Source organism: Crinia signifera, chromosome 8 (assembly GCF_055691185.1).
Source record: "Crinia signifera chromosome 8, ASM5569118v1, whole genome shotgun sequence".
NCBI lineage: Eukaryota > Metazoa > Chordata > Amphibia > Anura > Myobatrachidae > Crinia > Crinia signifera.
In genome coordinates, this window is record NC_139224.1 from 168,236,806 (window position 1) to 168,252,812 (window position 16,007).

Genomic DNA, 16,007 nt, shown 5'->3' on the forward strand with positions numbered 1-16,007 from the left:
TCTTGGAGCCGGCCGGAGGTAGAGCTCTGCTGCAGCAGCGTACTTCTCTATCTCTGGCTGTCAGTGTGAGGACGCTCAGTGACCCTGATAGAACGGGTCACTGAGCGTCCTCACACTGACAGCCAGAGAGCTCCCCCTTCCACCCTGCCCGGCTCCTACCATCCTTTCACCATGCAGGGGAGTCCCCAAACCAGCCCCCCACCCCATTGCCCGGCACCCCCCTCTCAGCGGGTGGGCGGGGCTTCACGGACCTGATGGGGGCAGAGCTACACGGGACCCGATGGGGGGGCGGAGCTACTTGGTGTGATGGCTGCTGCTGCCTGGGCAAAAGGGAAGAGATGCTTCCGTGCAACCAGCTCCAGGCCTGCCCAAAACCAACCAGACTGCACTGTGTGGATGTTCCAAAGGTAAGAGTGAGGGTTATGGTATGTGTGTTTGTTTGGGGGGTGGGTTGGGCTGAGGGGGGGGGGGGTTAGGCTCAGGGAAGGGGGGGTAGTAAGTGTTAGGCTGATGGAGGGGTAAGAGGGTTAGGGTTAGGGTAGTGTCTAGATCCCATGCAGTTTAGGTAATTTTCCCATCATGCCCTGGGTCCACGTATACCTGGAGGGGGAATATAAATCTGTGGCGAGCGAAGCGAGCCACCGTGCCCGAAGCGTGCGAGCGTAGCGAGCCCGCGAGGGTCCAATGCTGCAAAAATAAAACAAAATTAACGACACCTACATGAATTACACATAAATTTAAAAACGTTGTGAGGGCATCTAACAACTTCCGCCCTCACTGAACGTCACTTCCTGTAAGCTATACTGCATGGGAACTAGTCTCTACCTAAGAGTTAGGCCTCAGGGTATGAGAGTTAAGTACTAGTGGGGAGGGTCAGAATTATCCTGTGGAGGGTCAGGACGGAGGGTTAGGGAGCTTGTCAGCATAATAGAGCGCAGGCGCGGGGCAATTGAGTGTGTTGTGGGATATCGTGCAGGGTGAGGGAGTGCGTCAGTGTAATAAAACGCAGGCAGAAGGGAGTGCATCAGTGTGCAGGCCGTGGGGTGAGGTAGCGCAGGCCGTGGGGTGAGGTAGTGCATCAATCTGATGGAATGCAGGCAGCATGGTGAGGGAGTGTGTCAGTGTGATATGACACTGGCCACGGGTTGAGGGAGTGCGTCAGTGTGATAGAACACAGGCCACGGGTTGAGGGACTGCATCAGTGTGATATAGCACAGGCCACTGGGTGAGGGAAAGCGTCAATGTGATAGAGAGCAGGCCACAGGGCGAGGGTCAAGGTGCCCATACACACTCCGATGTGGGTGTCCGTTTTGTACTTAAATAGCCTGCATCGAATTGCATGCGATGCGATGAAAAAGCAAGTACAAAAAGTATGTGCAGCACATACTTTTTGTACTGTGCGATGAGATGCTGCGGGAGCGCGCATCTCATCGCATCGGACCTGCTGCATCGGAGCGTGTATGGGCACCAATACTGTATTGTACTGTATCTAAAGGTTTAGCAAGAGTAATAACTATCAGGGGTGTGGTATGGGACTCGGACAGTCGGGATCCCGACAGTCATTATCCCGACGTCGGGATCCCGACTGGCCAGAGTCAGACAGCATGGCGAGTGCAAAAAAGCTCCTTGCGGCCACCTATTCTATTCTCCCTCTATGGGGGTCGTGGACCCCCACGAGGGAAAATAGCGGGTGGCCGTCAGGCACCCGGCTGTCTGCGTTTTGACAGACGGGATCCCGACGTCGGGTAAATGATTGTCGGGATCCCGACTGTCGGGAACCCGTCTGGCACCCCTTTCAGCAAGGAGTTTTTACAGGTAATAGTAGTCAAAACAGAGTCCTTTATTAATCCATCATATAATTAAGTCAACGTTTCGACCCCATCTGGGTCTTTGTCAAGACAGCAAGAAAACAGCATCCTGTTTTCCCCCTCTGTCATTTAGGTAATTTTTTTTTTTTAATCTAGTTTAAGCCAGGACCAGACACCAGAAGCAAGAGCCGGGAGCTGGAGTCTGAACCTCACGGGAGCCAGAAGCAGTCATGTAGAGGTGGGATTCTGACCCTCAAAGCTGCCTGGAGCTGACACCAAAAGCAAGAGCCAGGAGCTGAGGTATGAACCTTGGTCTAGCCAGAAGCTGACATCAAGAAGCAGGAGCCGGGAAATGGGGTATGACCTTCGCAGCTGCCAGGACCTGGCAACCAGAAGCGGGAGCCGTGCAACAGCCTGGAGCTGACAGCCGGAGGTAAGTCGGTAGGTCTAGCGCAGCTTAGGATGTGGCATTATGGCCCTCTACCTCCCAAGCTGCTTCACACCACACTTGCACCACTGTTACATAACTCCATCTTTCTCTCTCCGTCTCTCCTTCTCCCTCTCTATCCACTGTCTCTCTTTTCCTTTCCCTTCCTTTACTCCTGATCTCTCCCTCCTCTCCATTTCACTCTCCTCCCTCTCTCTCCCTCCTTAGCCTCTATCTCTCCCTCCCTCTCATCCTCTTAGTTTTGTCTCTCCATTTCCCTCTACCCCACTCTCTCTATCCCCCTCCTTTCTCTCTGCCTCGCTCCCTCCCCACCTTCCCCTCTATCCCCCTCACTCCTTCCCCTACCCCTCCTCCATCCCCACTATCTCTTTCTGTCACCTCTCTCTCCTGTCATCCAATGCCTCTACCTGCCATCCTCTGTCACACATTGCCTTCCCCTGGCATCACCCACTTATTACCTCTTACTCTCTCCTTGAGGTCACCCACTGCTTCTCACTGTCATCCTTTGTCTTTCCCTGTTAATCACTGCCCCTCTATCTCCCACTATCTCTCCCCTTTATCCACTACATCCCCATCTACCTCTCCCTGGTGGGACTATCACTATCTCCCTATTTCCCTCTCTCTCTCCTGTTGGTCTCTGGCTCTTTCAGACATCACTCTTTGCCTCTCCCTGTTACCTTTTCACTGTCCACTGCATCTCTACATCATTCCCTTTGAGACAACGCCATTGTGAGACTATGGCCACTCTTCGAGGTGCTCACACAAATAACCTTTCTGACTCTCATGAAAGGTAATCTAATCAATTCACTTTGTTCTGGATCCACCCCTGGATCCGCCTACACTGTGTGTCATAATGTGTAATTGGGATTACGTTATTGCATAATGTGTATTTGGCATAACTGTGTGTGGCATAATGGTTATGGACATTACAGTATGTGGCATAATGTGTAATGGGCATTAAGGTATGGGGCATAATGTGTAAGGGTCATTATGGTGTGTGGTATAATATGTAATAGACCTTACAGCATGTGGCATATTGTCTAATAAGCATTGCCACAAACCCTTTTTGGAATGGCCACGCTATAGGTTCTTCATAAATTCTTATGTTTTTCTTTAATTTGGGTGGGGGGATATTTTTACTGTTCGCACTGGGAGCGCCGTTTTATATATATATATATATATATATATATATATATATATATATATATAATATATATATATTAGTGTGTGTATATACACACAACCTTTTCTACTCCCCTTCTAGTAAATTGTTTGCCTGGGTGCCTTCTCTTATAGGCAAACCTGCGGCAAATGCATACCTCCCAACTGTCCCGCTTTTCGCGGGAACCTCCCATTTTTTGGGGACGATCCGTGTCCCGTGGCGGGGGGGGGGGGGGGGGGCGGAGCAGTTGGTAGTCCCACTGTCACCCCTTGTCTTTATCTCCCCAGCCCCGCAGGCTGCAGAATAAATGCTGTGCGCATGCACCTATCTGCAGCCCGAGGGGCTGGGGACATAGCCAGCAGCTCATAGAGCCACTAGCCATGCCCCCACAGCCGCGATAATGGAGCATGGCCTCATTAAAATAGGCCACGCCCGTATCGCTAGGCCACACCCCAAAATAAATTGGCTGCAGAATAAATGCTGTGCGCATGCACCTATCTGCAGCCCGAGGGGCTGGGGACATAGCCAGCAGCTCATAGAGCCACTAGCCATGCCCCCACAGCCGCGATAATGGAGCATGGCCTCATTGATATAGGCCACGCCCGTATCGCTAGGCCACACCCCAAAAAAAATTGGCGCGCGCAACAGATCCCTCCCGCCCATTAGGGCTGGTTTAAGATATTTCCCGGGCTGGATTTAATTCCCAATCCGCCCCTGCACAGCACACAGCATTCTTATTTAGACAGCACATGGCAATCTAACACTTAAACAGTACACAGCATTCTTATTTACACAGCATATGGCATTCTAACACTTACGCTGCACACAGCATTCTTACTTACACAGCATACAGCATTCTTATTGACACAGCGCATGGCATTCTAACACTTAAACAGTTCACAGTATTCTTATTTACACAGCACATGGCATTCTTACACTTAAACAGTTCACAGTATTCTTATTTACACAGCACATGGCATTCTAACACTTACGCAGCACACAGCATTCTTACTTACACAGCACTCAGCATTCTTATTTACACAGCACACGGCATTCTAACACTTACGCAGCACACAGCATTCTTATTTACACAGTACACTGCATTCTTACTTACACAGCACACTGCATTCTTACTTACACAGCACACAGCATTCTTACTTACACAGCACACAGCATTCTTACTTACACAGTACACGGCATTCTTACTTACACTGCACACAGTATTCTTACTTACACAGTACACAGCATTCTTACTTACTGTACACAGTACACGGCATTCTTACTTACACAGTACACAGCATTCTTACTTACACAGTACACAGCATTCTTACTTACACAGTACACAGCATTCTTACTTACACAGTACACAGCATTCTTACTTACCTACATTCTTCCTTACACAGTACACAGCATTCTTCCTTACACAGTACACAACATTCTTACTTACACAGTACACAGCATTCTTACTAACACAGTACACAGCATTCTTCCTTGCACAGTACACAGCATTCTTACTTACACAGTGCACAGCATTCTTACTTACACAGTGCACAGCATTCTTACTTACACAGCGCACAGCATTCTTACTTACACAGCGCACAGCATTCTTACTTACACGGTGCACAGCATTCTTACTTACACAGCACTCTGCATTCTTATTTACACAGTACACAGCATTCTTCCTTACACAGTACACAGCATTCTTCCTTACATAGTACACAGCGCACAGCATTCTTACTTACATAGTACACAGCGCACAGAGCCCCTTTGTATAAATAGAATAACTGGAGACAATGTTGTTATTTGTAGGTTTTTCTCACATAAAGTGTAATAAGTAGACATTTGTGTAAATTGCCAATTACAGACTTGCAGCCGACTGTTCATTACTTTGAGACTACGCTGGAATTTTCTGCAAATATCTCCCAATTGCCACTGATAAAACATTGTATTTGGCCTTCTGTGATTAGCGGACTAATTACTGCTCCCCGGGGAAGCTGGCGATAATGATGTGGCTTAGGTGAGATTTAAAAGCAAAAATTCCCCAAGGAAACAGCTTCAGCGGTTACAATAGATGCTGAGCTAGTGATCCTGCTACTACTGAGGTGCCCCATACATTGTATATTGTGTGCTTCACTACAAGTTCATTAACTGAATGTTCTGTTCTAGCTGCTGAATGTAGCCGTTCTATGTCCATCTCATTATAATGTGTGTGATTATAACAGTAGTGGTGTAACAATGCCAGCGCAGTCCAAGCGGTGGCAGGGGGAGCGGCGCCGCAGAGGTGTAGGGTCTCTGCAGACTCCATGTAGACTGGCCATTTGCATGGAATCTGCTGAGCATTCCAAAAATGGCTGAGACAATGAATGAGACAGATGCTACAGATCCTGCTGGACCTCTAGCGTCTGTCAGGGGATGGCAGCATGTACAGCGTTACCCGGAAGTGCCGGATTACAGAAATACTTGCCCGCCTGCAAGCAAGAAACCCCTGGCAACCACCATACCTCCCAACTGTCCCGATTAACGCAAGACAGCTCAGCTACAGTAACTGGACACTGGGGGGACCATTGGGTGAGCGTGAGCCTGTGCATTGAGCAAGCCCCCAAAATGACTGAAACAGGGATCCCTGTGCTAGGCCACACACCCTCTACCCAAGACCTCCCGTGGCTCCACCCCCTTTTTAGAATGCCTGTGTCACGTTCCGATTTGTATAAGCCGAAAGTTGGGAGGTATGTGTAACCCTCCAGAAGCAAGCAAGAAAAACCTGGCAACAAGCATGTAACCTCTGGCAACAAGCATGCAACATCTGGCTACAAGCATGTAACCCTTGGCAACAAGTGTGTAACCCGCTGGTCTCACAGGGGTTTGCGCTGCTCTGCACACTGACATGGTCCTGCTCGGGATACTGAAAATGGAGTTTCATTATCACGGTCACCCCTATGCCCTGTGTGCTCTGTTACTGGAATTGAATGTTGCATGTATTGTTACAGTGCGGCACCTGGCTCCTGTCACTGAGGAGGAGCCGGCAGTTAGGTGTCACCCCTACGCCCTGTGTGCTCTGAATGTTGCATGTATTTTTACAGTGCGGCACCTGTCTCCTGTCACTGAGGAGGAGCCGGCAGTTAGGTGTCACCCTTACACCCTGTATGCTCTGTTACTGGAATTGAATGTTGCATGTATTGTTACAGTGCGGCACCTGGCTCCTGTCACTGAGGAGGAGCCGGCAGTTAGGTGTCACCCCTACACCCTGTGTGCTCTGTTACTGGAATTGAATGTTGCATGTACAGTATTGTTACAGTGAAGCACCTGGCTCCTGTCACTGAGGAGGAGCCGGCAGTTAGGTGTCACCCCTATGCCCTGTGTGCTCTGTTACTGGAATTGAATGTTGCATGTATTGTTACAGTGCGGCACCTGGCTCCTGTCACTGAGGAGGAGCCGACAGCTAGGTGTCACCCCTACGCCCTGTGTGCTCTGTTACTGGAATTGAATGTTACATGTATTGTTACAGTGCGGCACCTGGCTCCTGTCACTGAGGAGGAGCCGACAGATAGGTGCCACCCCTACGCCCTGTGTGCTCTGTTACTGGAATTGAATGTAGCATGTATTGTTACAGTGCGGCACTTGACTCCTTTCACTGAGCAGGAGCCGGCAGTTAGGTGTCACCCCTACACCCTGTGTGCTCTGAATGTTGCATGTATTGTTACAGCGCGGCACCTGGCTCCTGTCACTGAGGAGGAGCCGGCAGTTAGGTGTTACCCCTATGCCCTTTGTGCTCTGTTACTGGAATTGAATGTTGCATGTACAGTATTGTTACAGTGCGGCACCTGGCTCCTGTCACTGAGGAGGAGCCGGCAGTTAGGTGTCACCCCTAAACCCTGTGTGCTCTGAATGTTGCATGTATTGTTACAGTGCGGCATCTGACTCCTGTCACTGAGGAGGAGCCGGCAGCTAGGTGTCACCCCTATGCCCTGTGTGCTCTGTTACTGGAATTGAATGTTGCATGTACAGTATTGTTACAGTGCGGCACCTGGCTCCTGTCACTGAGGAGGAGCCGGCAGTTAGGTGTCACCCCTACACCCTGTGTGCTCTGTTACTGGAATTGAATGTTGCATGTATTGTTACAGTGCGGCACCTGGCTCCTGTCACTGAGGAGGAGCCGGCAGTTAGGTGTCACCCCTAAACCCTGTGTGCTCTGAATGTTGCATGTATTGTTACAGTGCGGCATCTGACTCCTGTCACTGAGGAGGAGCCGACAGCTAGGTGTCACCCCTATGCCCTGTGTGCTCTGTTACTGGAATTGAATGTTGCATGTATTGTTACAGTGCGGCACCTGACTCCTGTCACTGAGGAGGAGCCGGCAGTTAGGTGTCACCCCTACGCCCTGTGTGCTCTGTTACTGGAATTGAATGTTGCATGTATTGTTACAGTGCGGCACCTGGCTCCTGTCACTGAGGAGGAGCCGGCAGCTAGGTGTCACCCCTATGCGCTGTGTGCTCTGTTACTGGAATTGAATGTTGCATGTATTGTTACAGTGCGGCACCTGGCTCCTGTCACTGAGGAGGAGCCGGCAGCTAGGTGTCACCCCTAAGCCCTGTGTGCTCTGTTACTGGAATTGAATGTTGCATGTATTGTTACAGTGCGGCACCTGACTCCTGTCACTGAGGAGGAGCCGGCAGTTAGGTGTCACCCCTACGCCCTGTGTGATCTGTTACTGGAATTGAATGTTGCATGTATTGTTACAGTGCGGCACCTGGCTCCTGTCACTGAGGAGGAGCCAGCAGTTAGGTGTCACCCCTACACCCTGTGTGCTCTGAATGTTACATGTATTGTTACAGTGCAGCACCTGGCTCCTGTCACTGAGGAGGAGCCGGCAGTTAGCTGTCACCCCTACGCCCTGTGTGCTCTGTTACTGGAATTGAATGTTGCATTTTTTTTACAGTGCGGCACCTGGCTCCTGTCACTGAGGAGGAGCCGGCAGCCAGGTGTCACCCCTATGCCCTGTGTGCTCTGTTACTGGAATTGAATGTTGCATGTATTGTTACAGTGCGGCACCTGGCTCCTGTCACTGAGGAGGAGCCGGCAGCCAGGTGTCACCCCTATGCCCTGTGTGCTCTGTTACTGGAATTTAATGTTGCATGTATTGTTACAGTGCGGCACCTGGCTCCTGTCACTGAGGATGAGTCGGCAGCTAGGTGTCACCCCTATGCCCTGTGTGCTCTGTTACTGGAATTGAATGTTACATGTATTGTTACAGTGCGGCACCTGGCTCCTGTCACTGAGGATGAGTCGGCAGCTAGGTGTCACCCCTACGCCCTGTGTGCTCTGTTACTGGAATTGAATGTTGCATGTATTGTTACAGTGCGGCACCTGGCTCCTGTCACTGAGGAGGAGCCGGCAGTTAGGTGTCACCCCTACGCCCTGTGTGATCTGTTACTGGAATTGAATGTTGCATGTATTGTTACAGTACGGCACCTGACTCCTGTCACTGAGGATGAGTCGGCAGCTAGGTGTCACCCCTACGCCCTGTGTGCTCTGTTACTGGAATTGAATGTTGCATGTATTGTTACAGTGCGGCACCTGGCTCCTGTCACTGAGGAGGAGCCGGCAGTTAGGTGTCACCCCTACGCCCTGTGTGCTCTGAATGTTACATGTATTGTTACAGTGCGGCACCTGACTCCTGTCACTGAGGAGGAGCCGGCAGCTAGGTGTCACCCCTACGTCCTGTGTGATCTGTTACTGGAATTGAATGTTGCATGTATTGTTACAGTACGGCACCTGACTCCTGTCACTGAGGATGAGTCGGCAGCTAGGTGTCACCCCTATGCCCTGTGTGCTCTGTTACTGGAATTGAATGTTACATGTATTGTTACAGTGCGGCACCTGGCTCCTGTCACTGAGGAGGAGCCGGCAGTTAGGTGTCACCCCTACACCCTGTGTGCTCTGAATGTTACATGTATTGTTACAGTGCGGCACCTGACTCCTGTCACTGAGGAGAAGCCGGCAGCTAGGTGTCACCCCTACGTCCTGTGTGATCTGTTACTGGAATTGAATGTTGCATGTATTGTTACAGTACGGCACCTGACTCCTGTCACTGAGGAGGAGCCGGCAGTTAGGTGTCACCCCTACGCCCTGTGTGCTCTGTTACTGGAATTGAATGTTGCATGTATTGTTACAGTGCGGCAACTGGCTCCTGTCACTGAGGAGGAGCCGGCAGCCAGGTGTCACCCCTATGCCCTGTGTGCTCTGTTACTGAAATTGAATGTTGCATGTATTGTTACAGTGCGGCACCTGGCTCCTGTCACTGAGGAGGACCGGCAGTTAGGTGTCACCCCTAGGTCCTGTGTGCTCTGTTACTGGAATTGAATGTTGCATGTATTGTTACAGTGCGGCACCTGACTCCTGTCACTGAGGAGGAGCCGGCAGTTAGGTGTCACCCCTACGCCCTGTGTGCTCTGTTACTGGAATTGAATGTTGCATGTATTGTTACAGTGCGGCACCTGGCTCCTGTCACTGAGGAGGAGCCGGCAGCTAGGTGTCACCCCTAAGCCCTGTGTGCTCTGTTACTGGAATTGAATGTTGCATGTATTGTTACAGTGCGGCACCTGACTCCTGTCACTGAGGAGGAGCCGGCAGCCAGGTGTCACCCTTATGCCCTGTGTGCTCTGTTACTGGAATTGAATGTTGCATGTATTGTTACAGTGCGGCACCTGGCTCCTGTCACTGAGGAGGAGCCGGCAGCCAGGTGTCACCCCTAAGCCCTGTGTGCTCTGTTACTGGAATTGAATGTTGCATGTATTGTTACAGTGCGGCACCTGGCTCCTGTCACTGAGGAGGAGCCGGCAGTTAGGTGTCACCCCTATGCGCTGTGTGCTCTGTTACTGGAATTGAATGTTGCATGTATTGTTACAGTGCGGCACCTGGCTCCTGTCACTGAGGAGGAGCCGGCAGTTAGGTGTCACCCCTACGCCCTGTGTGCTCTGTTACTGGAATTGAATGTTACATGTATTGTTACAGTGCGGCACCTGGCTCCTGTCACTAAGGAGGAGCCGGCAGTTAGGTGTCACCCCTACGCCCTGTGTGCTCTGTTACTGGAATTGAATGTTGCATGTATTGTTACAGTGCGGCACCTGGCTCCTGTCACTGAGGAGGAGCCAGCAGTTAGGTGTCACCCCTCGGTAGGTGATACCCGGGTGTAGCCTGCACTCCCTTAGTAAATCCACAGTTGTGTGTTACTGATACAATCAATAATAGCACATTAAGCCTCCATAGAACATTTCTTGCACCCACTATGCTAAGGTGGGAGTTCTTTTTCACATGGAATGTTGCTATGGGCAACCACTTATTATTATTTAGCACCTTCTAGAAGACAATAGTATCTGATCGGTCTCCCATAGCAACATCCCATGTGATGTATACATCCCTTAGTAAATACATCCCTTAGTAAATAGTATATAGATGACCTCTGCGGCAGGGTGCACAGTGGAAGGGATTGCCCGATGCCGGAACCCCAGGCTGATCGCTAGCAGGGTACACGACATGTGTGGGTGTGTGGTGGTCACATCTCCAGATGCCTCCTCTGCTCTGCGTTCTTATCCCTCGCGCTCTATTCTTCCTACAGAACAGCTGCGCGGAGGAGATTACATTCTCTGTCACTGATTCATGTACACACAGGAGCGGTGTCACAAATAACGCCAATACTTCTATTTGGGACATTTACATGGGTAATAGAATTCAACGTGTCACAATGTATCTGACGGACAGGTTGCTATGGTTACCTGCGTTGTAAAGGCTCTTGTCCATGAAGATTTATGTCTGAATGAAAGATGAAAACTTCATCTGAGCCGGGATTAACACCTCTCCTGTAATAGAATATCAGCATTTCACCGCTTATCGGTATTGCCCCTGAGATCACAGCTTCTCTTCATCTAGCAGCGCACATAAGGAAGGTGGCGCAGAAAATCGCCACAGCTCTCATCTTATTGGCTTGCAGTCTTCTACGCTTTATTCAGACTGGCGGGTCTTCTAGACAGACAGCTTCATGACAGACTACATATTGGGGCCTTATTCAAGATCGCTTGCAGCGATCCGAATTTGGCAACAGATGGTCGGTGTTTGGGTGTGCGCACGGGCATTTCTGCCCATGTGCAAAATCTGGCAGCAAACGGCTTTGGTGAGTTACATACTCGCCGGGCTGTTCACTGCAGGGAGGGAGGGCCAGGGGCGTGTAGGGGAATGCCCAGCATTTTATGGGCCGGCTCCAGCCATCCACCAATCAGCCTGCTGACAGCTATTCACTGTCTGGCTGCAGGCTGGGAAGCAGGAAGAGAATGCTGGACTCTGATTGGTGCATAGTTCCTGCCATCCACCAGTCAGCCTGCTGACCGCTATTCACTGTCTGGCTGCAGGCTGGGAAGCAGGAAGAGAATGCTGGACTCTGATTGGTGCATAGCTCCTGCCATCCACCAATCAGCCTGCTGACAGCTATTCACTGTCTGGCTGCAGGCTGGGAAGCAGGAAGAGAATACTGGACTCTGATTGGTGCATAGCTCCAGCCATCCACCAATCAGCATGCTGACAGTTATTCACTGTCTGGCTGCAGCCTGGGAAGCCGGAAAAGAAAGCTGGACTCTGATTGGTGAATGGGTCCAGCCATGCACCAATCAGCCTGCTGACAGCTATTCATTTTGAAGCTATGGGGGCATGACCCAGGGGCTCTGTGAGCCTCTAGCCATGCCCCCATCCCCCTGGCTGCGGGAATAGACACTGTGCGCATGCGCACAGCGTTTATTCCCCGCTGCTTAACAGCCGACAGGGGGGACTCCCAACAGCCCCCCATCACCGCGGGACACTGCAGGCCGCGGGTGGGACAGCGGGACAGGCCCTGACAATCGGGACTGTCCTGCTAAAATCGGGACTGTTGGGAGGTATGGTTACCTGTGACCTGTGACCAGTTCAGCAAAACTTCACTGCTGGGGCCAGTGACATTGCATCTGGGGATGCAGCCACTACCATCAGCACATGCGGAAAATATCCCTAAATACCCCTTCAGGGCTGCAGGCTGACACCCCCCCACGTTGCAGGACCACGTCTGCATGTGCAGATTTAAAAAGGAAAATTGTGTGGAAAGTGAATCAGCCCCAAGATCGTTGGAAAGTGCTCCCAGCTCAATGCAGTTTCCATGGGTAACTGGCGGGTGTGTCACATTCAAGAACTGTACTTAAAGAAGCCCTGGCAGCCATGCCCAGATATAGGGCTGGTGCAATATCTTATGGTCTGTCTGTCCAATGGTATGACTTATTATGCACATTGACGTATTGGCACCGCAGCCAGTGGGCATCTCATTAGCAGGGGTTAAAGTGTGTGTGTGTGTGGGGGGGGGGGGGGGGGCGGCGTGGAACTGAGATCCAACACCTGTGATCGGACGTGGTGTCCATGTCGACATTCGGTACAAATAAAAATGAATAAAACCATGTCGGCCTTTTGACTGTCGATGTAGCCATTGTCGACCTAATGCGTGTGTCGACCTTATATCCATGTCGACTTATTTCAGGTGTCAACCTAAGCCATGGCAACCTTCTGTGGTCGACTCAATGCATGTTGACCTTGGGTTGGTCAACCCGATGACCCATACCCGGTGAGAGGGGGCTGGAGGGGCACAGTAAGGTGGGGAAGCTGCTGGACGGACACTACCATGTGGTGTAATAGGGATGAGCGACACTACATGCAGTGTAATGTGAATATGCTTGTGCTGCAGTGTGACGTCATTTGAATAGGCGGTACTATTGTGTGACCACACCCCTTCCTTGTGACACCACTATAAAGCATGGGAGGTAGGGCACACATTTATAGTTTGCAGGTGGTGCCGACAAACCTGGCACGTGCCCGGACCCAACGGAGGGGGAGTCGTTGGAAGGAGAAATGAGTCCCACCACCTCTCCAAGGCCACTTTATGCCCTGATCATTAGTATATCGATGCAGTAACAATGCAGCCATTGCTGCAACCAGAGCTTAGTGCACATTGCACCACTGAATCAGACACTTAGCGAGCAGTGCACCTCTGAATCAGACACTTAGCGAGCAGTGTACCTCTGAATCAGACACTTAGCGAGCAGTGTACCTCTGAATCAGACCACTTCCCAACCCCTTAATGCATACTTGCCTAACATTCTGGAATGGCAGGTAGCCTCCCAAAAATGTTGTGGTCCACTCAGCCCCCCAGGTAAGTATGGAGGTGAGGTCGTAGAGGTTCCACAGCAGCCACCTGCATTAAGTACAACAAGGATCGTTACAGACATCATTTATTTTTTGATAGGCAGACTTGGTGGCTCCCCCCTAGATCCTGGCGCCCTAGGCAGCTGCCTAGTGATAGAGCCGGCCCTGCACTTAGCGAGCAGTGTACCTCTGAATAAGATATTTAGCGTGCAGTGTACCTTTTGAATCATGCACTTAGCGAGCAGTGTACCTCTGAATTAGGCACTTAGCAAGCAGTGTACCTATGAATCAGGCACTTAGCGTGCAGTGTACCTCTGAATCAGACGTTTAGCAAGCAGTGTACCTCTGAATCAGATGTTTAGCGAGCAGTATACCTCTGAATCAGGCACTTAGCAAGCAGTATACCTCTGAATCAGGGACTTAGCGAGCAGTGTACCTCTGAATCAAACATTTAGTGAGCAGTGTACCTCTTAATCAGGCACTTAGTGAGCAGTGTACCTCTGAATCAGGCACTTAGCGAGCAGTGTACCTCTGAATCAGATGTTTAGCGAGCAGAATACCTCTGAATCAGGCACTTAGCGAGCAGTGTACCTCTGAATCAGACGTATAGCGAGCAGTGAACCTCTGAATCACGGACTTAGCGAGCAGTATACCTCTGAATCAGGCACTTAGCGTGCAGTGTACCTCTGAATCAGGCACTTAGCGAGCAGTGTACCTCTGAATCAAACATTTAGCGAGCAGTGTACCTCTTAATCAGGCACTTAGCTTGCCGTGCACCTCTGAACAGGCACTTAAGGAGCAATGTACCTCTGAATCAGGCACTTAGCAAGCAGTGTAGCAAGCAGTGTACCTCTGAATATGATACTTAGCTTGCCGTGCACCTCTGAACAAGGCACTTAGCAAGCAGTGTACCTCTGAATCTGGCACTTAGCGTGCAGTGTACCTCTGAATAAGATACCTAGCATGCAGTGTACCTCTGAATAAGATACCTAGCGTGCAGTGTACCTCTGAATAAGATACTTAGTGTGCAGTGTACCTCTGAATCAGTCACTTAGGGAGCAGTGTACCTCTGAATAAGATACTTAGCGTGCAGTGTACCTCTGAATCACACACTTAGCATGCAGTGTACCTCTGAATAAGATAGTTAGCGAGCAGTGTACCTCTGAATCACACACTTAGCAAGCAGTGTACCTCTGAATAAGATACTTAGCGAGCAGTGTACCTCTGAATCACACACTTAGCAAGCAGTGTACCTCTGAATAAGATACCTAGCGTGCAGTGTACCTCTGAATAAGATACTTAGTGTGCAGTGTACCTCTGAATCAGTCACTTAGGGAGCAGTGTACCTCTGAATAAGATACTTAGCGTGCAGTGTACCTCTGAATCACACACTTAGCATGCAGTGTACCTCTGAATAAGATAGTTAGCGAGCAGTGTACCTCTGAATCACACACTTAGCAAGCAGTGTACCTCTGAATAAGATACTTAGCGAGCAGTGTACCTCTGAATCACACACTTAGCAAGCAGTGTACCTCTGAATAAGATACCTAGCGTGCAGTGTACCTCTGAATAAGATACTTAGTGTGCAGTGTACCTCTGAATCAGTCACTTAGGGAGCAGTGTACCTCTGAATAAGATACTTAGCGTGCAGTGTACCTCTGAATCACACACTTAGCATGCAGTGTACCTCTGAATAAGATAGTTAGCGAGCAGTGTACCTCTGAATCACACACTTAGCAAGCAGTGTACCTCTGAATAAGATACTTAGCGAGCAGTGTACCTCTGAATCACACACTTAGCAAGCAGTGTACCTCTGAATAAGATACTTAGTGTGCAGTGTACCTCTGAATCAGTCACTTAGGGAGCAGTGTACCTCTGAATAAGATACCTAGCGTGCAGGGGCGGATCCAGGATAAAATGACAGGGGGGGCACCATGATAAAAAAGGTTTTGGGTGGGGGAGGGGCGGTGTTAGTGGTGGCAGTGTACATGCTAAGAGAGCGGCAGGAGAGGGTAGGAATGGAATTAAAAATAGGCCCTGGCATTTAAAGTACGCAGGCCCACCATGGTGACAAAAGTGAAGGATGTAGTTGTGCGCACGCCAAAGGCGCGCTCCGGAAAAGGGTGTGTGGCCACTCAACAGGGGGCGTGTCAACACCATATACAACTTCTACACATTATGCAACAAAATACTAGACCCCATTATACTTGCCCCTTACACATGATGCCAAATGGAATGAGCCAAAATTGACATAATGCCACATGGATTGTGTCAAAATTCACATAATGCCACATGGATTGAGCCAAAATTTACATAATAACACACACGGATTGAGCCAAAATTCACATAATGCCAAATGGATTGTGTCAAAATTCACATA

The 16,007-nt window shown here is 50.1% G+C and overlaps 1 protein-coding gene across 1 annotated transcript in view; it reads left to right on the plus strand.

Moving 5' to 3' along the window:
- Nucleotides 1-202: 202 nt before the first annotated feature.
- The window catches only part of LOC146026772 (methylcrotonoyl-CoA carboxylase beta chain, mitochondrial-like), a 132,747-nt gene continuing 116,942 nt past the window's right edge, over nt 203-16,007 (plus strand). Inside the window, exons 1-2 of the mRNA XM_083157724.1 lie at nt 203-407; nt 1,965-2,241. Coding sequence (XP_083013850.1) covers nt 2,168-2,241 — 74 coding nt within the window. The 5' untranslated portion in view covers nt 203-407; nt 1,965-2,167. The remainder of the gene's footprint in view (nt 408-1,964; nt 2,242-16,007) is intronic.